Source organism: Salmo salar, chromosome 04 (assembly GCF_965601325.2).
Source record: "Salmo salar chromosome 04, fSalSal1, whole genome shotgun sequence".
NCBI lineage: Eukaryota > Metazoa > Chordata > Actinopteri > Salmoniformes > Salmonidae > Salmo > Salmo salar.
The window spans coordinates 46,490,069-46,514,592 of NC_138294.1; the positions used below are offsets into that span (position 1 = coordinate 46,490,069).

Here is a 24,524-nt window from a genome sequence, read left to right on the forward strand (position 1 = left end):
GGATGATTTCTGTAATATTATGCATCTTACAATGCTTGGATGTATATTTAAGCAATAAAGCCTGAGGGGGTGTGGCACGACGCGCTGTATACAGCCCTTAGCCGTGGTATATTGGCAAAATACCACAAACACCCGAGGTGCCTTATTGCTATTATAAACTGGTTACCAACATAATTAGAGCAGTAAAAAATGTAATGTTTTGTCATACCCATGGTATACGGTCTGATATACCACAGCTTTCAGCCAATCAGCATTCAGGGCTCGAACCACCTAGTTTATCATTTCAAATGTGTCAGTTAGCTCAAATTCACTCATGAATTGCATAATAGAATAACAACTGTACCTGCACATTTTAAATACATAATATTTTGATGTGGTTATTATTTAGAAAAAAGGGATACATCCAGTTTGTGCAGTGAAGAAAAACTGAGTCAGTCTTGTCTGATGGGTGTTGTCTCTGTCTGGGTACATTCTGTAGACTAACCCCCCCTCCCCAATCTCCATCCCCCCCCAAAAATCATTAAAAAAGCAGCCAATCATTCCCTAATTCCTCATCTATTGTCTGTATGTGGTTAAGCAGAGTAAAATTGGCTAGTTAGTGTGCACCAGATGGATATTCTTGGCCATGTAGGAGTGTACAAATTAGGTCACCCGTTCGCATGAGTTAAGAAGACTGCTGTTGAACGGCATAGTTAGCTAATGTAAAAGCAATGTAACACCTGTGACAGTGGCATTTGATATATCACCATAATAACTGGCTACACTGTATAATCTACATTATACAACAAAACATTAATATGGCCCTTACATGTTGAATATTTACCCGGTTACAATATATTTAGGATTGAAGTATAAATATACTGGAATAGAAATAGTAACATGAAACAAATTAGTAAACGTATATGATTTATTCTTACATTTGTATAAAAAAACAAACATGCAGGATTAAAAATAACATCTGAATTACCACTGTTCATATAAAAATACCAAATGTATATATATTTTAAATGCATAAAAGTGATTGTTTCCTTGGTACACATATGGAAAATACTTGAAGTGTGCCCATACTGTGTAGTCACACAGGCCGAGCATGAGGGTTCCTGCTTGACATGTCAACTGGTCACAAAGAACTAGTCAGTCCCCTTCATAACATTGTGAACAATTCCCTATGAGCTAATCAACCGTCACCTCAACACTGTCAGAGAAGGCCCTTTGGTCTCGTGTGCACTCTCCCAGTAACGTCATCGACCATGCAACTACTTGCTACCTGTGAGCTCACAGTGATTGAGGGAGCCATTTCAGTATCATTGGATCTTAAAAGGATAATACATTTTTGATCACAGTAATTCAAAATACATCAGCTAAGATAACTGGGTCAAAGAAGTAGAATCATGTGTTCTTTTCTATTTTGACTTCAATATAATCATTACAGAACAATGGAGATTGCTTTGCTCTTTGGTTTAACACAAATGGCTGATTTGTATGTTCAACATGCACATACTACTGACACATATTTATATATTTGTCAAACAAAATAAAAGAGCAGATACAATTAAACCAATATAAATACATGTTCCATTATTTGTGACCCCCAAAAAAGTCATTTTAAAAGCAGTAACTATTATAGCACTACACAGGTCTTACAGCGACTGTGTAATAACTAAAAACAGACCAACGCTAAGGACATCCAATATCACATGGTGCTTTACAATAGGAGCAATGCAAGGCCTTCTAAAGCTTTCCAGAAATTAATGAGCCCATTCATTGGGTAGGGAGCTGCACCCAGCCCACTGGTAGCCTGATATTACACAACCTGTCATAAGACGGACTTACATAAAAAAGGCACAATATACAATGCCAAGTTCCATTAAGACATTTATTTTAAGTATTTTAAGTGCCCTGGAATGTTTTTGCCAACTTATTTAGCTGTGTGGCACACACTAAATGTATATACATACACACAGATCGTCAACGCCTTCCACACCCTGTAAGTATTCCTTTGCAGAGCCTTTAGGTTCCATTTACATGATTTACATACAAATAAGTATGTCTTTGGTACATAGTGATGAGAGGAGGTACTTTTCAAACCCTTCAAGTCTCTGTCGTTTTAGGATTTCCCCTGTTGACCCCACGTTCCTGAGCAACAGTAAGGTACAAAAGACGCATATCAGTTATGTGCATCTCCTTGGCTTTTCCAATGGAGGGCGCTATTGTCCTCTGTCTGTGCAGATGCTAGACAGTCCCCCTGGAAGGTTTGGCACATCAGGAAAAAAAAAAAAAAGACTGTCCAGCTGGAAGGAAAACAGATGGAGAGCTTTGGTTGACCAATCAACAGCCGGCTCAACTTGGATGATGAGAAGGACGAGACAGTAACCTCTAGTACACTGTTAGCCTATCAGACTGCATAATACACCCTAGACAGCAACTCAGGGGCATTAATGTTCCCAAAATATCATGAGGGTAAACCATGTGATTGTGCCAAAAGGCTTCTCTCACACAAAACGATAAGTATTCGAATCTTCTTAGATTGTCCTTTCCAAATGAACAAGCGACACTGGGCACCTAATCCTCCAGAGGAAGTAATTCCCTGCCAGACTGAAGTATCAGATTACCATCGCATCAGCCCCGGAGGAGGAGGAGAGAATTGGGCTCACTGAAGTGAGACCGAAATGAAAGTGGCTGTAAAGGTAAAAACCAGGAGGGTATTGTGCTAGGGTCACAGATTCTCAATCCTGACCAGTCACATTGCTTTGTCTTTGAGGCAGCGATGGGACTGGAGGAGAGGATATCTCCTGTTGATTTGTCATCTGAGAGTCTGTGGTCAGAATGTGGTAAGAGCTCCTGACCATAGGGGGGGGGGGGGGGGGTGGGGGGTTGGGTTTGTTCAGACCATGAAATGCATGTATCCTTCAGCCCCGGTGACAATGACGTCCATCCAGATGCGCATGGCCTCAGGGGAGGGAGACACCATGTAGTAAACTCTGTCGTGGGTCTTCACGCTGAACGTCAGCGATGGGTTCGGGCTCTGTGAGGGTGCAAGAGAGGGAGAAAAAAAACGATGTCAAGTCTAGTTTAAGAAAAATGGTGCTTCTTACCTTAAAAACAAGGATACTAGAAACGTGTGAATAATTTTTACCTTACCTTGTGTGCATTCTTTAAATGATCATAGTAAACCTCTTCTATGGCTTGGAAGTAGATGACTCCTTTCATCTTGGCCTCGTGTTTGTCTGGAACAGAGCACATAGCATTGGAATGACTACGTTTATGGGTGGTGAAACAAAAACATGACGTAAATCAAAGCACTTCCTAGATTTCCAGAGCAAAGCAGCATAGCCTGATGATGATATCATCGCTGCTTTTCTTTCAGCGCTCTGATTGATCTACCAATTACAGACGCAACAGACAGACATTTACATTTTAGTCATTTAGCAGACGCTCTTATCCAGAGCGACTTACAGTAGTGAATGCATACATTTCATACATTTTTTTTCTTCCCCCCCCCGTACTGGTCCCCCGTGGGAATCGAACCCACAACCCTGGCGTTGCAAACACCATGCTCTACCAACTGAGCCACACGGGGGAGAAAGAGAGAGAATGGAGGTTCTAATCACCTGCATAGTAGGCCAGGGTCCTGCGGTTCCGGTCGAAGACAAACCAGCGTTTCTTCCAGGTCTTGATCTTGCCACCCATCTTGACCAGGAACCCTCTGCAGGTTTTATCAGTGATGGCCAGGTGGTAGCAGTTGTCTGGGTTGTGTCCAGCTGCCTCGATGTGACCATGGAGGTCAAAGTCATCCTTCCTCTGAGGGAGGTAGCGTGTCATTGGCCGGGCCTGGGGACAAGAGTAAGGGGTAGTCTGTGTTGAGCCAATGGTTAAAAGCTACAATCAAGTTGAAGATCTGCTAGACATTTTTATTTCAAAATGTCTTGAATCTTGTCTATTTAATGCCAGGCACCACAACCTAATAGGGTAATATTCCCCCCTTACTCATATCACAATGATCTCTTACCAGTTGAATGTAGACAAAACTAATAACTACACAAACAAAATGTGGGGTTCAACAAGGGTTCTTCTAAGATCCCCATAGGAGGGGGTTCTTGCAGGAACTTAACTGCCCAACTGAAACGTTTGGATTTGAATTTGAAAGGACAGCTGGTGGAGACACTTAACTGAACAATGTAAAAAAATCTCTTCAATTTAACTAAGGTAAGATTTGTCCCTCGTGTGATCTCAATGTATATTGTTTTATGATGATACCAGCTATCTTTTCATATGTGTGCAAATCTTTCTAAAACAGAAAATGGACACAATTCAATGGATATCAATCAACAAAGAGGTTAGAATAGGCTATAAGAATATGTTGAAGGCTAGCTGTATTGAGTGCTGATGACTGAACTGCGCACTTTTCTCTGTGTCTGCAGGTATACAGACAAGGAGGCATACAAAGGTATGTAAATTGGTATTGGTATGTAATGCAGATCACATTTACCATCCTCCTCCCATACCTCGTCAATGAATATCCTATAGGCTTCTACATTATGGACAAGGTATGTGTATGAAAACTATTATCAAAACAGCTGGCTGTCTAAAGCCTTCAGAAAGTGCTTTGAGCATTCTCCTGTCACTAGGCAGATAATAGGAGCTCAGTTTCTGAGTGGACTGCCTGGCAACAAAGGGATTGGATATGCGCGGTCACACGAGCACGCTGTTCCTTCTTTTTCTCCTTGAATGAATACGCTATTGTCCGGTTGGAATATTATCACAATTTTACGTTAAAAATACCATAAAGATTGATTTTAAACAGCGTTTGACATGCTTCTAAGTACGGTAATGGAACATTTTGACTTTTCGTCTCTGGTTCCGCACTCGCGCGTTATGCCTTTGGATAAGTGAGATGTATTTGGACATAAATCTGGATTATTTGGAACAAAAACAACATTTCTTGTGGAAGTAGCAGTCCTGGGAGTGCATTCTGACGAAGATCAGCAAAGGTAAGAGAATATTTCTAATACTAATTCTGAGTTTAGGTTGCCCCGAACTTGGCGGGTGTCTGTATAGCTCACCGTGATGGCTGAGGTATGTACTCAGAATATTGAAAAATGTGCTTTCTCCGTAAAGCTATTTTAAAATCTGACACAGCGGTTGCATCCAGGGGTAGTCTATCTATAATTCTTTAAATAATTGTTATATATTTTGTCAACGTTTATGATGAGTATTTTTGTAAATTGATGTGCACATTCACCAGAAGTTTTGGTGGGAATACATTTTCTGAACATCACGCGCCAATGTAAAATGATGTTTTTGGATATAAATATGAACTTTATCGAACAAAACATACATGTATTGTGTAACATAATATCCTAGGAGTGTCATCTGATGAAGATCGTCAAAGGTTAGTGCTTCATTTAGCTGTGTTTTGGGTTTTATTGACACATGTCCTTGCTTGGAAAATGGCTGTGATTATTTTTGTCTATGTACTCTCCTAACATAATCTAATGTTTTGCTTTCGCTGTAAAGCCTTTTTGAAATCAGACAATGTGGTTACATCAAGGAGAAGTGCATCTTTAAAATGGTGTAAAATAGTTGTATGTTTGAGAAAGTTGAATTATGACATTTTGTTGTTTTTGAATTTGCCGCCCTGATATTTCACTGGCTGTGTCCCGCAGGTACCTAGCCCATAGAAGTTTTAAGGGACCAAAATACAAAAAAAATCTCTAAATTGATGAGTAGAATGAAAAATGTCATTGCAGCCTGTGGTGCCTCGCCTTAAATTACCATGCGTCTGAAATGATTGGTATTGTGATTCTTGGCCCATCCTATATATCCCACCTGTGCCCTCTGTTTCTCACGTAGCTTCACCTCCCTGTCGATCATCTTCTGCCTCCTGTTGGTCTCCTCCTGCAGTCTCTTCTCCAGGTCCTCCCTCCTCCGCCGCTCCTCCTCCAGGGCCTGCCTGCGCACCTCCATCTCACGCTCCTACACACGCCACACAACGATAGTTACAGCATGGTCTCTCACACACACAGGTAGAGATGGGGTTGCTTATGAAGGCTTCATTACCCTGTGCTCAAGGAGACGATTCTTATCAGCCTGGGCCTCTCGTAACAAACGTTCCATCTCTTCAATCTTTGCTACGTTGGATGTGCTGGCACTGTGGGGAAAAAAAAGAGAACCAGAAACACACATCAAGGAAGAGGACACACTCTCACCAGGAAAGGACTGTCCATCCTGGAACCGATTAAGTGTGAGTGAAATTCCAGACTAAGGCCTTTACTATAAAGTTAACGTTAACACTGCACCTCTGCACCAGTCATAAAATCCCATTACGTACAACGTATAGACACTACATTCTCGCTCGTGTTTTTCTGTCCTGTAAATAACGTATGGACTGACCAAGATCACATTCACACACTAAACCAGTGGTAACTCAGAGCTGTTGCGTAGTGTACAGGATTAGTAACATGCAGAAAGCACACCTCTGCTGCTTTTAAAACTGTCTGTGAGAAAGCCGGACAACGTCTGGTGAAGCCACGTTGTTCAGCCTCCTCACCGACAAACGTATAACATACAGATTGTGCAGGACTATCACGGTACATCCAAACGTCTGCAGCAATAGATATAAACATAGATTTACCACTGCAACGAGATTATCCTGAAGATTTAGAATGAGTTGAATAGTTTCGCTTGGAAGAGCGTAACATCTAATGGAAAATCCCAAACAGTCCGCAGAACCACGTTCCTGTTGTCAAGCGTAACCAATGAGCATAATCAACTTTTGTCAGAGAGTTGAACTGATTTCATCTAACTCCTTCCTTCCCACAAGAACTGCCATTTAAACAATAACACACAAGTCGCAAACACTTTTTTGACCTAAAAAGTGTGTTGTTTGCGACTTGTGTGTTATTGTTTAAATGGCAGTTCTTGTGGGAAGGAAGGAGTTAGATGAAATCAGTTCAACTCTCTGACAAAAGTTGATTATGCTCATTGGTTACGCTTGACAACAGGCACGTGGTTCTGCGGACTGTTCTGCGGATGCAACACAGTACTTTTGGTTTGAACAAACACGGCCTCCTCTCTACAACAGACAACCTGAGCGAGCACCGACACACACAAGCGAGCCCTTTACTCACATTAGATTCAGCATCCTGGCACTAGCCCAGCGACACAGTAACAGTACTGATGGTTTGGGTTCCCACAATGCTCTAATAGGTGGTCGGGCCAATTCACTGAGAGCACAGATGTGTTTGTGACCCGACACTCCTGCACCAGCCTCAGCCACACCCCTCCCTCACAGAATTAGGAAAGAACCATACATATGGAATGATGCTGAGTCGCACATTTCTCTAATTCATCAAATGTCTCTTACGGCCATGTCACCCAGCTCTCCTCTAGAACAACAAAAAGAAAATGCTATTTTCAACTAATGTCACATTGAGCTATCAATGGTGCTGCTTGAACCACGGTCCTATGTGGACAGTTCGCCTCTCTCTCTCTCTCTCTCTCTCTCTCTCTCACCTGGAGATGTTGTCTGGGGAGCAGGCAGAGATGCTGGTCTCCATGCTGTCAGAGCTGTCCACGCTGAGCGTGTCGAAGGCATGGCCGTTGTCTGCGTAGTGGAAGGAGTCCAGGAAGACGTTGGACTCTGAGACGGTCCTGCTACACAGGTCAACCAGTCTCTGTCTGTCCTCACTCACGTACAGGTGGCTGTGGCCTGCTGAGAGACAGACGGACACACAGACAGACATACTCTTTCTACGGCCTTTTATCAGATTAGATGGAAGATGTAAAAAGGTTTGTCGCTGGTTAACTGTCCCAACTTGATTGCAGTTGGTCCGAGGCCATTGCTGGTACACAAATAGTACATTTCCTCATAACACTGAAATGGGCATGGTCTTTCAACCCCTTCAGAACTGTTTCCAAAGTCTCTTGTTCCTTCCTGCTGGAAACATCATCAGAGTAGAGGATCCTGAACATGTCATTGCTGCTCAGACCGATTCTGATGGAAACTGGAGGAAGGATGTGGCCATCCATGTTAACTAACAGACTGACCTGTAATGTGGACCAGGTCATGCAAGACAGGGAAAGCTACAAATGTCTAATCCTGCAGCATGTAGCTAGCATGCGGTGAGAAACAGGCAGTAGGTTAGGGTTAGGGAGCGAGGCAGGGAATCCAGGGATGAGAGAAAAGGGCAGAGCGAGACAGAGAGATAATACAATGGCGTTGCTAGATGAAAATAAACAAAGCTCAGAATAAAACTTCAAAGAGAAAGTTTCCTTTCCTCCAACTAACAGTTTCCTTCTAGACAGTACTTCATTAGAGGCATCATTTACTTCAACTTTGGAGTATACACAGATATCGTGTTCACAAAACAATGTTTTGGCTCACCCTTGAGCAGGCGTTGAGATTCCAGATCTCTGGGAGAGACAGAGAGGCCCCGGGGGATGGCACTACCACAGCTGGAGCTCTGGGACAGGGGCACGTGGGACTGCAGAGTAGACAGACAGACAGACACCAGAGAGAGAGAGAGAGAGAGAGAGAGAGAGAGAGAGATCATGACCTGGTAAGTGTCTCTCTAACCCAAAGCTCCAGTAATCAGATGAGGGGACTCTGGCATTCAATGGCATTAACAATAAATATTTCAATTATGTGCAACGGGGAGGTTGGTCCCCCATGCTCACCTTAGAGGACAGGCTGCGGCCCAGAGTGGAGCTGCTGTAGTGACTGAGGGCCTGCTGGCTCCTCTTACGGAGATGGTCACTGAGGTGGGAGTTCTCCTTACTGCCCCGCCTCCTCTCCTCCAGAGAGCGGAAGTGCTGCAGAGACCAGAACAGAAACATATGGAAATGATAAAAGCTTTACATTCATTGAAAGTGGTGGTTTTATAAGGCAACTTCCTCTGTTGTTAGGAATTCCAGTCATGCACTGAAGGGCTCTTAGTACAGACACAGCTGCCCTCTGCTGGTCAGACATACACTATGCACTGTGAGTAGTGAATGAATTGTACAATATACCTCTTTCATGGCAACAGGGTTGTTAGGGAAGGCCTGCCCTCCAGTCACTTCAGCATACTTCCTCTCCAGCGAGGCCAGGTTCTCCCTCTCCTAGAGACACACAGACTGTCAGTCAAACAGCGGTGCAGGCAGTCAGATACAAAACAAAACCAGTAACCAAAAACCCTCTTACCCTCTGAAGCATGAGGAGCAGGTTGTTCTTCTCTTTCAGAAAGCTGTCCTTCTCTCGCTGAGACTGCTGGGTAATCTGTGTAGACTGCTTCTTCAGGGTCAGGAGTCTCTCCTTGCGTGTGACAGTACTGCGCTGGTAATCTGCTATCTCTCGGAGTAAATGCTGGTTCCGACCCTCCTTCTCCTCGTCCTGATGACTCTCTCTCTCCAGCTGCTGGAACTCCAGGTCTTCAAACCACTTCCTCTCGGCCTCCAGTACCTCCACATCCTGACGGACACCGCACACACGTACACATCATATAAGATAGAGCATGCACTGGCTTTAAGTGGGTCAGTGTGTGGAGGATTTCAACTCAGACAGACAAATACATTTCCATGTTACAGACAAACAGACCACAGTAACGAACTCCATTTCTCCTGTAATGCCAGTTAAATGCATTAGCTGGATAACAACATACATCTACTCTCTGAGCACATCATTCAAGTCACTGCACTTTCCTTACTTGGCTATCTCAGTCTGAATCATAGGGGAGAGACCATCAAGTGAAACCAAGATCTAGAAAAGGCAGGGGGGATACGAGGACATCTAGAAAAGGAACTGTCTGAGTGAGGCAGCGGGGATACGAGGACATCTAGAAAAGGGAGCGGATGGCCAAAAAGGAGGATTCTGTGTGTGCCACAGAAATAGAATGCAAAAGCAAACACATGGAAGAGGAGGGTGAATTACGAGGAGGAGGAGCGAGGGAGGGAAGCAGAAAGCAACACGTTAAAAGGGAGAAAGGCAGCCATATTAACTGAGGAGGACGAGGGTCCAGTTAGGAGGTTGTTGTGTCTTACTGACCCTGGAGAGCTGCTGCTGAAGCTGCTCCTTGAGCGCCTCGGGACAGTTGTCCAGCTGGGTCCTCTGCTCAGAGACGAGCTCCACCAGCCTCTCTAATTTTACCCTCTCAGCATCGAGCAGGGCTTTCTCCTGCATAGTCGTGGACACACACACACACGCACAAATGCATAGGCACATACGCACAGACACAAAGGCACGCACACATGCATACACACACACACACACACACTAAAACATATGCGCAAGTGCGCACGCATACATGCGCACACACACACACGACAACAGAGAGAGGAAAGAGAGTGTTAGTGAAGGGAGAGAGGAAACAAAGTGGAGGAATGGAGAAAAAAAAAGAGGAAGGACTGCTCTACTGTACTCAGACCTGTGGACTGGACTGCTCTACTGTACTCAGACCTGTGGACTGGACTGCTCTACTGTACTCAGACCTGTGGACTGTAGATTCCTCCTAGTCAGATTCTTACCACTGACATCCCGACTCCCACATACTCTGTCTCTCTGTCCGTCTCTCCCCCTCACGTTCCCTGTGTCTGAGAGCAATGACATCCAACTCAGGGCCGGACTACGTCTGCTGCACTTACCTGGGACTTCTCTGTGAGGGCAGTCTTGTCAGTGCTGCCAATCTTCTCATTGAGTTGGTCCAGTACCTCCTTCTCACTCTGTAGCAGGGCCATCTCAGAGACCTGCTCCCCCTCCAGCAGAGCCCGCTCTACCTCCATCTGCACGCCACACACACACAGGTAACATTATCCCATTGACCGACACAGCTTTAAATTACAATGATCCATAACTCTAGATAATTCGCTCCCAAAAGCCAGATACCAGCGCTAACCCCCACTAGTATCATTACCCAGCCACCACTGTAAACATTCATTTCCTAACGCCACAAAGAATTCCAACTCATAAACACACACACGTCAACATTAACTCCCACTGACACAAACATCAAACACCCGTTCATGCGTGCAGCTCCGTTCACAATCCCATGGCGTGCGCCGCATACCTCTCTGATGGACTCCTCCATCTGGTTGTCCAGGTCTTTGATCTTCTGCTCCACCTCCTCTACGTTGTTCAGCACCTGGATCCTCTCCTCCTCAATACGGCTCACTTCCTGTTTCAGATGCACATCCTCCGCAGCCTGCTGCTGGTGATATTACGGAACCATCGTTAGTCCACGAACTGCATCTACTCACAATGTGTGTTACTGTCAACACTGTGATGATGTCATGTCTAAATTATTATAAAGGCCCACGCCAGGATCATGCCTCTTGTTTAAAGATATCCACTGTTGTACACAGAGGTATGGGAAGAAATGTGTTATGTTTTCTTCACATCCTGTAATTCCTTCTCATTTGTTGCCATAGTACGTCGGTGAGATGGAGCTGCCGCAGATTGCTGTGAGTGATGGCGAGGTGGGCTAACGCTCCTGCCTCGTGTCTGTAACGCAGAGGAAACCCAAGTCCTTCAGCAGAACAGGGACTGGGTTACTCATACTCTGCTACATCCGAAGGACTCTACCGTACAAGCCATGGGCATGTCCTCTATCAGTCAGAGAGGCCTGCTGCCACCAGACAGAATCAAAACACCCGCTCCTTCTCATCAGCCCCAGGTCAAATCCACACACATGCTGCATCTGACACATCACAGCCTCTACAATATCTGATTCCTACTCCACCTAGGAGCCTAAAGTAGTGCTGGTCTATAGCGGTCTGAACCGCATGTGGCAGGCAGATCGCAGTCCTACGATTTATGGGCTGTTTCAGAGACGGTATTTGACTAACTGTTCCACTGTTCCACTGCCAGGTCTTAGGAATGTGAGTCGGAAGAAGAGTGGATTGGGAGGTTCAGTAACTTGTGTCTTTAATGGGTCTCTGCCTCTGCCTCAACAAATGATATCGGAAATGTATTCTCTACATGCAATGAAACATAATGCTAATCTGGTAGTCAGGGAATAAAGTAGGCCCCAAAATATTTATTTTTTTTCAAATTAAAAAGGTAGTATGATTTTCTATTGAAATGGTATAAATATTCATATCAGCTACAAAGCAGGTACTGGGTATTGTAAGTACTGTAATATTAAGAAAACATCTGTAGAAATACTTTTCTCTTACACACCGTATGCACGCACACACATAGAGAGAGAGAGTTATTCCACTGGGGTTAAAGTCATTTCCTGCTCCCCCTCCTTTCAGATGGTTTGAGCGACTTAGGGCTGTAACTGAACTATTCCCCAGAGAACTCCATTAAAACCAAACACAGCATTAAGTCATTACTGCTCTAGAGTGGAAAAATGCCACAGTTTTAACAGCGATAATATAACTCTAATAGTTGCACTGGGACTGAAACGGGGACCGGGGTTAGGTGCAGAGTCAGACTAAGCTCCTGGTGAAAGACAGAGGAACCAGTGGAGGTGTACTTTGTGTTTAAATACAGCCCTATAGGGAAAGTATAGGATATATCAGGAGGACTCCTTATATCGTCAGCAACACTGCTGCATACCTCAACCCCCACAGGGCTACATAGTTTCCACTAACTTGTGTACTCACATACCCTCTAATGATGGGGTGTCAAACATACAGCCTGCAGGCCGGTTTGGCCCGCGATCCGGTCCAATCCGGCCCACAGGTGGTTTGAGTAAAAAAAACGTGTACACCCCTTAAAATCAGTGGATTCGGCTATTTCAGCCACACCGTTTGCTGACAGGTGTATAAAATCGAGCACACAGCCATGCGATCTCCATTGGCAAAAGAATGGCCTTACTGGAGACCTCAGTGACTTTCCAGCAAGTCAGTTTGTCAAATTCCTGCCCTGCTAGAGCTGTGCTGTTATTGTGAAGTGGAAACGTCTAGGAGCAACAACGGCTCAGCCGCAAAGTGGTATACCACAAATCCTCACAGAACGGGACTGCCGAGTGCTGAAGCGCGTAGCAACACTCACTACCGAGATCCAAACTGCCTCTGGAAGTAACGTCAGCACAATAACTGTTCGTCGGGAGCTTCATTAAATGGGTTTCCATGGCCGAGCAGCCGCACACAAGCGGCATGGTGCAAAGCTCGCCACCATTGGACTCTGGAGCAGTGGAAATGTGTTCTCTGGAGAGATGAATCATGCTTCACCATCTGGTAGTCCGACAGATTAATCTGGGTTTGGCGGATGCCAGGAAAAAGCTATCTGCCCGACTGCGTAATGCCGACTAACATTTGGTGGAGGAGGAATAATGGTCCGGGGCTGTTTTTCATGTTTCGGGCTAGGCCTCTTAGTTCCAGTGAAGGGAAATCTTAACGCTATAGCATACAATGACATTCTAGACGACTCTGTGCTTACAACATTCTGGGCTCCCGAGTGGCGCATTCATCTAAGGCACTGCATCTCAGTGCTAGAGGCGTCACTACAGACCCTGGTTCAATTCCACCTCACTAATGCTGTTATGGCTGAATGGAAGCAAGTCCACCCCAGCAATGTTCCAACATCTTCCCAGAAGAGTGGAGGCTGTTATAGCAGCAAAGAGGGGCATAACTCCATATTAATGCCCATTATTTTGGAATGAGATGTTCGACGAGCAGGAGTCCACATACTTTTTGTGATGTAGTGTACTTTAACATGACTAAAAACGTAATGTGTGTATTTACATTCACTCTGTCATAGGTGAGCACACGCAGCTATGTCAGGAAATACTGTGTCATGCAGATGCTTTGATAAATCACTCCCATACACAGAATTCCTTGTTTCTTTTAATACTCCCCCCCCCCCCCCCCCCACACTTTTTCTATACACTTTTCACTGTGTGAGTATGTGTGCTCCACATGTTTGTCTGTGTATATTGAAGTGCTTGTTTGAGTTTTGAAAGGAAAGACCTCCGGTCTCAGGACAATGTAAGACATGTCCCCCAGGTCTTACCTTGGCTCTGTGGTGAGGGGAGGGTGCACTGCTGCGCAGGCTGAGAGCAGGTGACTGGGCCCTGGCATCCCTGTGCCCGCTGTGATGGCGCTCGCGGACATGCCGCTCCTCTGCCAACTGGTATCCCTCGGCTCTGGTGCCAAAGCCGTTCTCTGGGGCAGTGCCACTGACGCTGCCAGGGGAGTCGGAGAACACCGAGTCATCATCAGACACCTGCAACTTCTCCAGCTCCTTGTTGATCTTCTGCAGGTCGGAGACGGCCAAGCCTCTCTGGTCCCGCTCCACACGGCCCAGCTCAGTACACAGGCTCAGGATTGTCTCCAGCCGCTGGCGCTCCTACACACAGATGGGGAGAAACCAGTGGTCAACACAGTCACGTATACAGCCAATATACCACTCAGATTGTGATACTGGGGTCCAATTATTTCGTAGATGGGTGGTTTCATCTAGTTACAGTCTTTCGTCAACACAATGTGATCATGTGATCACCCATAAGCACGATCAAACAACCTATAAAAACACAATAAAACCAGAGAAACCACATTTTTAAAGGGATTTTGATGTGCAAAATTGTATCCAGTGATTTTCTGAGGAACCCAAAGTTCAAAGGAGTTGTAACCAGTCTGACCAACTGGTTTTATGGCGTACCAGTCTGAATGGCTTCCATCTCTTTACAGCAGGAGTGAGTGTGTGTTCAGTCAATTAAACAGGGGGCTTGTGAAACATGGTGAGAACTAGTCAGAAAATCCAATTAGCCTTCTCAAGTAACAGAAGCTGAAATCAAAGCCCCATAAACACTTTCATGTTTTCATAACAGTCCCTAGTGAAGAGACTGGGGACCAGATGAACTGGCAGAATGAAACCAGGTGTCTCAGTCACACAATCAGAACCTTCTAGATTAAACTCTAGACTGAATAATAAAAGCAGGATATTATCATGGCAGAATAATAATGAATAGGAGTAAAATAATTGTTTCTCTCACCAGTCTCTGCACCTCCTGTTCTCGGAGCCTCTCGTCTCTCTGGTGCATGTGGTAGTCTCTCAGCTCCTCCTTCCCATTCAGAGAGCTGATGCTGCCCCTCCTCGATCCCGGCCCCAGTCCCCCCTTCCCAAAGGACAGCCTCCTCTCGCCCAGGCCCAGGTCCAGGCAGGGTGAGGAGCCCTGCAGGCCCCCTCCCTCCAGCTCACAGCCCAGAGAGGCCAGGCTGGCCCGGCGGGGAGTACCCGGTACACTGGCTGTGGCTGGCACAGTCACGTCTGGCGGTCGCTCCAGAGAAAACAGGCTGCGCCTAGACTTGGAGGAGAAGGACACAGAAATCTTCTCCCCTCTGTGGGAGCCCATGGAGCGGCGTGGTGGCAGGGACAGAGCCGGGGAGTCAGCCGACCGGTGGAGGCGGGGTAGAGAGCGGCTGTGGGTAGAGCCCAGGCCGTTGAGTGACCCTGTAGAGTACTTCCTCTGACGTGGTGCAGGGTCCATACCATTGTCCACGTTCCGGCCCTGGGCGTATAGCCTGCGGCCTAGACGAGGGCTGGAGGGCATGCTGGCCGCCCCGCTGTGGCCCCGAGGTGGGCGGGGGGCAGGCTCCCCATAGGAAGCGGAACCATTCCACATGGACAGCAGAGAACTGGCTACAGGGGGGCGGCGACCATCAGAGGAGTTAGAGAGGAGCAGGCTGTCCTGTGATTGGTGGCGTGAGCGTGTGTATGGCGGGTTGGGGCTGAGAGGACGCTCGCCCTGGCGAGGGGAGGGGGGCATGCTGCTGCTGGTCATGTAGGGGAGGCCTCTGGAGGAGAGGGGGCGCTCAGCGCTCCTGTGGGCCATGGGGGACAGGGGGCTGGGAGGGGGCAGGCTGAGGTAGGTGCGGGTAGATTCTGCACTGGCCCTCAGGCTAGCCTCTAGAGCACTCTTCCTGCGCTGCAGAGTCTCCATCAAGTCCTGCAGCTCCGCCTTCGAACGGGAGCCTCTCATCACGGTGCCACCCACTGAGCCGCCATTGCTGTGCTCAGTCTTCACACAGTCTGAGGAAACATCAGATGAATAGAACTCTCGTTAATGTGGATATATGATCCGGTCTTGGAGCACTCTTATAAACACCCTACTTCAAGCCTAACACCTGAGCTGAGAGAGACTGAGGCAATCAGACTGAGTGTGATCTAATAACCAAACAGTGATCAGCCCCTGCAATGTGCTGACGAAGGAGGGAGAAACCAGTGAAGAACTCCCCTCAGACGGTTCTGGGCCCAACACAAACAGAGTCTGTGGTTAAGGAAAGCTTCTTCTAAAAATGGAAAAATGCTGGCAGAGCAAGACGGGCCAGAATGCCTTTGTACTTTCTAGCACTGAGGGACAGCCTGGACCCTGAGCACCTCTGTCAGCACACCCCTTCCTCCCACAGAACCGGGCCCTGCATGCTCTGAGGCCAACCGGGCTGGCTGGCCTCAGACTTGGTTTATCTGTGCTTACATGCTGTCATTTGTTTTTCTCAGCGGATAAACTCACACTGCATAGCGGAGGATGTGGTGGTCTTCCATTTATTTATACCTTACATGGGCAGTTTGACCAAAGTACTTTGGCTGTGTACATAATCATTTAGCTGAAGAGTATAACTACAGTGTCAGAGAGACGGACAGAAAGACAGAGAACAAGCCCATTCTGGACTCTAAGAACCACTTCCATAACACACATCAATCACACTGACACCTTGGTACATCTGGAGGTTCCTCATGCAAGGGGACAAGAGGGATAAACAGGGGACAATTGCAGTAGGTATGGGGGAAGTAGAGAAATGGGGTTAAGAGGCTAGCACAAGGAAAGGAGAAATGGTTGTGTGTTGTCTTCGGGGTTGTGGGAGAGAGAGAGAGAGAGAGAGAGAGGGGTTCCTACCTGAGCCGTAGCCCATTGTGGTGACAGGACTCTTCTGGGGCAGCATGCTCTTCATTCGACTGGCCTCCTCTGGGTGGTTCAAGTGGAAGAAGTAGGATTCACCTAGACAGAGTGTACCCCAGGAAAACAACACACACAGTTAGAACTGCACTCTCTCACAAATACACACACATTCAGGAGAGTACTTTGTAGAATATATTGAACACAGCCATGCGCACACACAACCAAGTAGTCATTACTGTGTGTATGTAAAAATGGACTCCTTCTCAGAGCTTCCCATTAAAATAATTGTTAAACTCAAATCAACTCACACACACACACACACACACACACACACACACACACACACACACACACACACACACACACACACACACACACACACACACGAGAATGCTTCTCGGAGCAGAGCTTTGCTGAGTTTCCGCCGATTCCATCAATATCCAAATAAAACACATTGTTTAATGCAGAGAGCAATACAAGATACTGTCACCTACACCTCAGACCAGTCAGTATGTAGAGCACACTACAAAATACCCTCTGTTCTCCAACACCATCTGGAGCTGAGCAGCTAAATGAGAAAACCTTACAGAGTAGGAATACAGTAGTCTGGCTGACGCCTGATTCAAAGTCCTCCTGACTTCAGAGTCTGGAAAAGCTGTTTTGATAATGTCAGCACGATGCGTTGATAATAAAGGCGGCTATGCTTTTTTTTTTACTGATTGGTTCTCCTCTGTGTCTTTCTCACTCAAACACCCACTTGGGCAGTCACACAGAGCCCCCCCCCCCCCCCCCCCGAGCGCTGCCCCCCCCTTCCAATACAACTGCTGGATTTTGTTATCCAAACAACGTGAGGTCTCAACCCCCCGGGGAAATAAAACATCTGAGAAAACCAATCAAACTCAGCCAGAAATAAAGTCTGAGAATAGTGCCTTTACAACGGCCTCCTATCCAGACCAGTGTGTCGGCTCTCCCTCTCTGATCACGTGAGTCGAGACAGCCTTGCTAGGAAAACAGATCCCAGGGAAAGAATTCAGGCTCCAGTATTAATGATATCTGAGATGGAAACAAAGTTCACCTCACTTTTGTGGGCAAACAATGGATGGCTGAGAAGGCTGCTCTTTGTCCCTGAATCAATATGCTGTTTACCCTTTATCTATGTCATTGAACTGAGCGGTCTGGTACACTTTGATGATTTCAGCTATATTTACTCTCTGAGACTGGGGCTCTGACAGAGATATACAACTCCCCTCCCCCAAACACACACAAGCACGCACAGATGTACACACACACACGAGTCTTTGGGTCTGATAATCCCAAGGTTTCCTGCTCCACCAGGCTGATGGCTGGCTAGCTGGAGGAGGTTCTTCAGGAAGTGGGGGATCCTTTTATACAAATCAGCTACAACCCACAATCCATCAGCATGAGTTCACCCTGCTCTGGCCACCTAAAACAGCTTTCCCTCATACGAGGAGTAGTGGGCTTTTAAACCAACACCAGGGCAACAAGGCAGAGCAAAAACAGAGGATTTCTTTCTTCAGGGAATCTCAATTCACATAGGATGCCTCCTACACATGTGGGTTCTACTCAATGTGTGTGTGTGTGTGTGTTATACGACTAGCCTTACACTGGAACTAGGGTTAATTTGTGTAATAATATAGTGGGCTGTATATTACCAGTGGTGGAAAAAGTACCCAATTGTCATACTTTAGTAAAAATATAGATACCTTCATAGAAAGTTACTCAAGTAAAAGTAAAATACTTCTTGAGTAGATGTCTAAAAGTATTCGGTTCTAAATATACTTAAGTATCAAAAGTAAATGTAATTGCTAAAATATACTTAAGTAGCAAAAGTAAAAGTATACAACTTCAAATTCCTTCTTTTAAGCAAAGCGGACAGCATAATGTTCTTGTTTTTAAATGTATGGATAGCCAGGGGCACACTCCAACACTCAGACATCATTTACAAAAGATGCATGTGTTTAGTGAGTCCGCCAGATCAGAGGCAGAAGGGATGACAATGTGTTGTCTTGATAAGTGTGTGAATTGGTCCATTTTCCTGTCCTGCTAAGCATTCTAAAATGTAATGAGTAGTTCTGGTGTCAAGTAAAATGTATGGAGTAAAAAGTACATTTATTTTCTTTAGGAATGTAGTGAAGTAAAAGTTGTCAAAAATATAAATAGTAAAGTACATATTCACAAAAAACTACTTAAATAGTACTTTAAAGTATTTTTTACTTAAGTACTTTACACCACTGTATATTACTAACTGATAAGACCTCTAACACGTTTTTCAACAAAAAAAAACATTTGTGCAACAACTTAGTCCTCTATTAAAAATATGTATACTACAGAGGATGGTGTTGTGGTACTGTACCTCATATGACCAAACACCCAAGGCTTAGGGAATCACCCTCTCACAGATTCTTAGCCCCTTCTGAGAATTGTACACCTTTTTGTCTAGTTGATTAGCCACATAATGACTGATAAGGATATGGTTACTCCGCAGCAGAGGTGTCATAATTAGGGGTCCAATGCGCAGCCAGCTCGACTTCTCTTTAAACTCTGCATGTATCTGCTGTTATCTCCCAATCATATCAGAAAACAGTAAACACAAGTGATCAAATTATAAGCATATTCTTGGAATTAATTAAGTAGGCCTACAATTTTTTTTTAATCCGAAGGAGTAGGCTATCAAACCACTTCGGGGAAACGGTACCACCATTGAAAAGTACTTAAGGAAAGCGCACTCTGACTTTCCGAGCAATTCAGCTGGAAAACACCCATACATTTATTCTTAAAAATAAAACGAGAATATAGCCTATTTTGCGGGCAACTCTTTCAAAGACAAGTAACCCAACGGAACCATGCCTATATTTGAACAATGAAACAAACCGGAGTTCGAGAAAGATGAACCGAACGACTGGTAAAAAAAAAAAAAAAGGTTATTCTCCAGAAAGATAAGAAGCGAGACCGCGGCGCTGGGTGAAACAGATGCGCATCTACTCTGCCTCTTGCAGCAACCGATAGGTTTCGCCAAACTTTTGATAACTTCTGAGATTTCTTTGTTCAGAAGACGACAACTAACCTTTGTGTGCTGTCTCATTCAAACTGTTGCGCGCTGGTGATGGACAACACTCCACTACCTCGGATTAGCATGACAATAGGACAGAGACGATGCCTGCTGCTACCTTGACTGATTCCTCTGACGCTCCTCCCCATCCTCAGTCGAAGCCCCAAACCCGCGGACTGCGCAAATCTGGTTGGTTGATTTGGGTGGTCGCAGACGCGCTAAATGGGGGAGGGGAGGGTGCTTTGGTGGGACGGGGGAGAGGGAAATAGGGGACCGGGTAACGGGTGTTTTGTAACCGCAATCCTAATCGACCCACGCTGATAAAGCATGTCTAAAACATCACTACATTACGCAGATCTCTAATCAGTGCATACGTTTATTTCATTCCACTGTATGTTCCCCCTAGGACATTCAAAACGACAGTATCAAGAGCCACTACCTGTTATAAACCTATAACAATTTCCAAACCGACTGCTTGAAAACAGTAAACTGATACTACAAACACTAACAAGTAACAACTATTACTTACAACAATAGGCCTAACTAATATTTTTTTTCTTTACACACTAAAACTGGCCCATGAGGCACAATGACCCACACCTGTATCTCATTTAGCAGAACCAGACACTACATCTGCAATACTACTGGCACATGTTTTGCTTTACAATCAGATTGCAATTCTATAACAAACATTTGGCGAAACAACACACAATTCTCTACCTTTGGCACAATCTTCAAAACTAAAATCTCTTGTGCAAATGAAAAGCAACACTGTTCAAGGAGCTAAACTCAATTTATCATTTTCACTCTTCACATGTGCAAACACTAATTGCGTAAATGTTCACTTTGCAATCAGACCTTTGGTATGGATAAGAAGGCCACTCCTGTGTTTGGAAAACAATGGAAGCAAACTTTGCAGAGAGAGGTGGAGGGTGGAGGTGGAGGAAGACCTAGACCTAGACCTAGAACGAGGACAGTAATCTCTGATGCAATTCAGGCTGTGGTAGACCATGTGGTCAACCATGGTTTGACCTTGAGAGAGGCTGGGCAGAGAGTGGAGCCCAATCTGAGCCACTTCACCGTAGCATCCATCATCCGGAAGTTCCAAAATGAGAATAGGTATGTACTGCAGACATTGGACCTCTCTACTACTTTTACTACTTGACAGTAGAACAACATAAAGCACAGTAAAGACTGTAGATTCCAATACATACTAAAAGGGGAAACAAAGTCAATGTTTCATGTATTACTATATGTTTGAAATGGGTAGCTATACTACTTTGTAACATGTTTATCTTGTATACTGTAGTACTGTAGTGTTTACTGTACGCTATTTTGTTTTTGTAGAACTGAAAGACAACCACCACGTGGGTGCTAGAACACGTCTATTTACAGACGAACAGGAGGCTGCCCATTGTGCAAATGGTAGTAGAAAATAATGCCATTAAACTGCAGGAAATCCAACAACAGATGATTGAAAATCCTGCCATCTTCCATAACATCAGACTGAGTTTATCAACCATACCCCACATCCTTAAACATCTCCGGATGAAGCAAATATACAGTCCCATTTGCAATGGCGGTTTTTAGCATGTAAATATTGGTGGGGCAAACGCCATTTTTTGAAAATGTTATGCATGCCAGCAAAGCCACAACACAACACTAAACAATACATGAATTGCACTATAACGGTGCCCACAAACTGTTAGGGCCTACATAAAGCTGTCCCAACAGCAGAGTCCCAACAGCAGTCCTAACACCTTACCACTGCTACACCTGGCTATCAGCGGAGCCTTGTCTGGCAGTCAAACAGTTCATTTAGCCTCATTTACTGCCTTTTAAACGGTGGTGTAAAGTACTTAAGTAAAACTACTTTCAAGTTAAGTCTTTTTTTGGGGTATCAGCACTTTACTTTACTATTTACATTTCTGACAACTTACTTTTACTTCACTACATTCCTAAAGAAAATAATTTTCGAATGCTTAGCAGGACAGGAAAATGGTCCAATTCATGCACTTCTCGAGAACATCCCTGGTTATCCCTACTGCCTCTGATCTGACGGACTCACTAAACACAAAAGCTTCACTTGTAAATGATGTCTGAGTGTTGGAGGGTGCCCCTGGCTATCCTTAAAAAATAATACAATTATCCCATCTGGTTTGCGCAATATAGGAATGTGATTTATACTTTTATGTTTGATACTTAAGTATATTTAAAACCAAATACTTTTACTCAAGTAGTATTTTACTGGGTGACCTTTACTTGAGTCATTTTCTATTAAGGCATCTTTACTTTTACTCAAGTATGACAATTTGGTGCTTTTTCCACCACTGCTTTAAAAAAACATATTGGACTTGCTTAAACAAATGTGGTTTCTACTGACAATTGAGATGTACAAACTATGGCATAAGGCAGGTATTCCCAAACTGTACATTTTTTTTCCCCTTCACATTTTCAAGCAGTCCATTTCTATTTTCCAACGGGGCTATACATTTGGGTGAGTTTTTTTTTTCTCGCCTGAGTAGCCTCGTTTCACTGCCAAAAAATAAAATGTAACCATCTAGTGTTCAGCGAAATAACAACAATGTCAAATACAGGTAGCCTGGTCAAAGAAATAACATCCAATCACATTAACCGTTTCTCTCTCGTGGGAATTCTACTAACGGTCCGTATGTAGCCAAACGTAGCTGCTGCTCATGTTGGTATCTGTACTGATGGCGCAAAAGCCATAACAGGGAGACATAGTGGAGTGGTAACGCACGTGCAAGCAGTTGTCCCCGACGCCACTTGGGTACACTGCAGCATCCACCGAGAGGCTCTTGCTGCCAAGGGAATGCCTGACAGCTTGAAAGACGTTTTGGACACTACAGTGAAAATCGTTAACTTTGTTAAAGCAAGGCCCTTGAAATCATGTATTTTCTGCACTATGCAATGATATGGGAAGCGACCATGTAACACTTTTACAACATACAGAAGTGCGCTGGTTATCAAGGGGCAAAGTATTGACAGGTCTTTTTTTAATTTAAAGATGAGCTTAAAGTTTTCTTTACTCACCATAATTTTCACTCGTCTGACCGCTTGCATGATGACGAGTTTCTTACACGACTGGCCTATCTGGGTGATGTTTTTTCTCACCTGAATGATCTGAATCTAGGATTACAGGGACTCTCCGCAACTATTCAATGTGCGGGACAAAATTGAGGCTATGATTAAGATGTTTTTCTCTGTTTGCATTAACAAGGACAACACACAGTTCTTTCCATCATTGTATGATTTTTTTGTGTACAAATGAACTTAAGCTTACGGACAATGTCAAATGTGATATAGCGAAGCACCTGAGTGAGTTAGGTGCGCAATTACGCAGGTACTTTCCCGAAATGGATGACACAAACAACTGGATTCGTTATCCTTTTCATGCCCTGCCTCCAGTCCACTTACTGATATCTGAACGAGAGAGCATCATCGAAATTGCAACAAGCGGTTCTGTGAAAATTTTATCAGAAGTCACTGTCAGATTTCTGGATTGGGCTCAGCTCAGAGTATCCTGCCTTGGCAAAACACACTGTTAAGACTGATGCCCTTTGCAACCACGTACCTATGTGAGAGTGGATTCTCGGCCCTCGCTAGCATGAAAACTAAATACAGGCACTTTTTCCAGACTGTGTGTGGAAAATGATTTAAGACTGAGACTCTCTCCAATACAACCCAACATTGCAGAGTTATATGCATCCTTTCAAGCACCCCCTTCTCATTAACCTGTGGTGAGTTATCCACCATTTTCAATGAACAAATACATTTTTATATCTAAGATGGTTAAATAAAGAGTAAAATTATAGATCATTATTATTTGTGCCCTGGTCCTATAAGAGCTCTTTGACACTTCCCATGAGCCGGGTTGTGACAAACTCACACTCATTCTTATGCTTAATAAATGTATAGTGTGTGTGGCAGGCTTACAATGATGACAAAAAACAACATTTGAGAGTGCACTGACCCTGGTGCTAGAGGGGGGTATGCAGCTGGAGGTTGAATGTTTGAAGGGGTATGGGACTATAAAAAGTTTGGGAACCACTGGCATAAGGGGACGATGAGCGGATAAGAGGCAATCCGTAATTTCGATTAAGACATTAATGAGCAAGCTAGGATGGCCGTAGTCAATATAACTATTTGCTCAGAACTTTTGAAATGTACAGTGACATAATTCAGAACATGGGTCATTCTTACAGTTTTCTCCCTGTACACCAAGTCAGAACCATAGGATAAATAAAGGGGGCGAATAAGCAGACAATGAAAGCTCTTACAATATTCGATGATGATATTTCTCTTAAACAGGATTTAGGCTAAATGTGCACCACCAAGTCAAAACAGTAGGTTAAGTTATGAGGGGAAAAGGGACCAAATTATTAGGGTGAGGCACATGGGCTACTAACAGCTTACTACACAACATACACTTAGCATTACTTTCTTAGCTACCGTATACATATCTCCCTGGCATATTACATAATTTATGCAGCAGCACACAAGACAGTTTTGGACTCACCTTGTGCTGGGCTCACTTGAACTGGGAGGTGGCGCAGTGGTCTTTCGTGGTAAATTCTGTCATTGAACTTTGTCATCAAAGTCTGGCATTC

At 44.7% G+C, this 24,524-nt stretch overlaps 1 protein-coding gene and 1 long non-coding RNA gene across 11 annotated transcripts; one reads left to right on the plus strand and one right to left on the minus strand.

Moving 5' to 3' along the window:
* Positions 1–889: 889 nt before the first annotated feature.
* LOC106603077 (pleckstrin homology-like domain family B member 2) lies at positions 890–20,076 on the minus strand. 10 transcript variants are annotated; one of them, XM_082974459.1, is made up of 17 exons: positions 19,909–20,076; positions 16,821–16,922; positions 14,919–15,955; positions 13,937–14,272; positions 11,043–11,180; positions 10,621–10,758; positions 10,025–10,252; positions 9,185–9,451; positions 9,013–9,102; positions 8,680–8,814; positions 8,387–8,486; positions 7,516–7,714; positions 6,061–6,151; positions 5,830–5,976; positions 3,612–3,831; positions 3,142–3,227; positions 890–3,025 (listed from the first exon to the last, which is right to left on the minus strand). In XM_082974459.1, the coding sequence occupies exons 2-17, from the start codon at positions 16,873–16,875 to the stop codon at positions 2,885–2,887; spliced, it is 3,408 nt and encodes a 1,135-aa protein (XP_082830585.1). In that variant the 5' UTR covers positions 16,876–16,922; positions 19,909–20,076; the 3' UTR covers positions 890–2,884. The 10 variants fall into 10 exon arrangements, with proteins under 10 accessions (XP_082830585.1, XP_082830588.1, XP_082830586.1 ...); XM_082974462.1 differs by having other exon boundaries at positions 10,025–10,153; positions 11,043–11,183; XM_082974460.1 differs by having other exon boundaries at positions 7,516–7,711; positions 11,043–11,183.
* On the plus strand, positions 18,268–23,728 carry LOC106603078 (uncharacterized). Its single transcript, XR_001328366.3, has 3 exons — positions 18,268–18,396; positions 20,750–21,012; positions 21,241–23,728. It is a non-coding gene; the product is annotated as an uncharacterized LOC106603078 (long non-coding RNA).
* The last annotated feature ends 796 nt before the right edge of the window (positions 23,729–24,524 follow it).

Excerpts from the sequence above, each read along its gene's own strand:
- LOC106603077 (XM_082974456.1), bottom strand. The coding sequence starts at position 16,875 with ATGAAGAGCATGCTGCCCCAGAAGAGTCCTGTCACCACAATGGGCTAC. Across the intron at positions 14,273-14,918 it reads AACAGGAGGTGCAGAGACTG|GAGCGCCAGCGGCTGGAGAC; the intron begins GTGAGAGAAACA and ends ATCTGTGTGTAG. Across the intron at positions 3,832-5,829 it reads GTGAGAAACAGAGGGCACAG|GCCCGGCCAATGACACGCTA; the intron begins GTGGGATATATA and ends TCTTGTCCCCAG.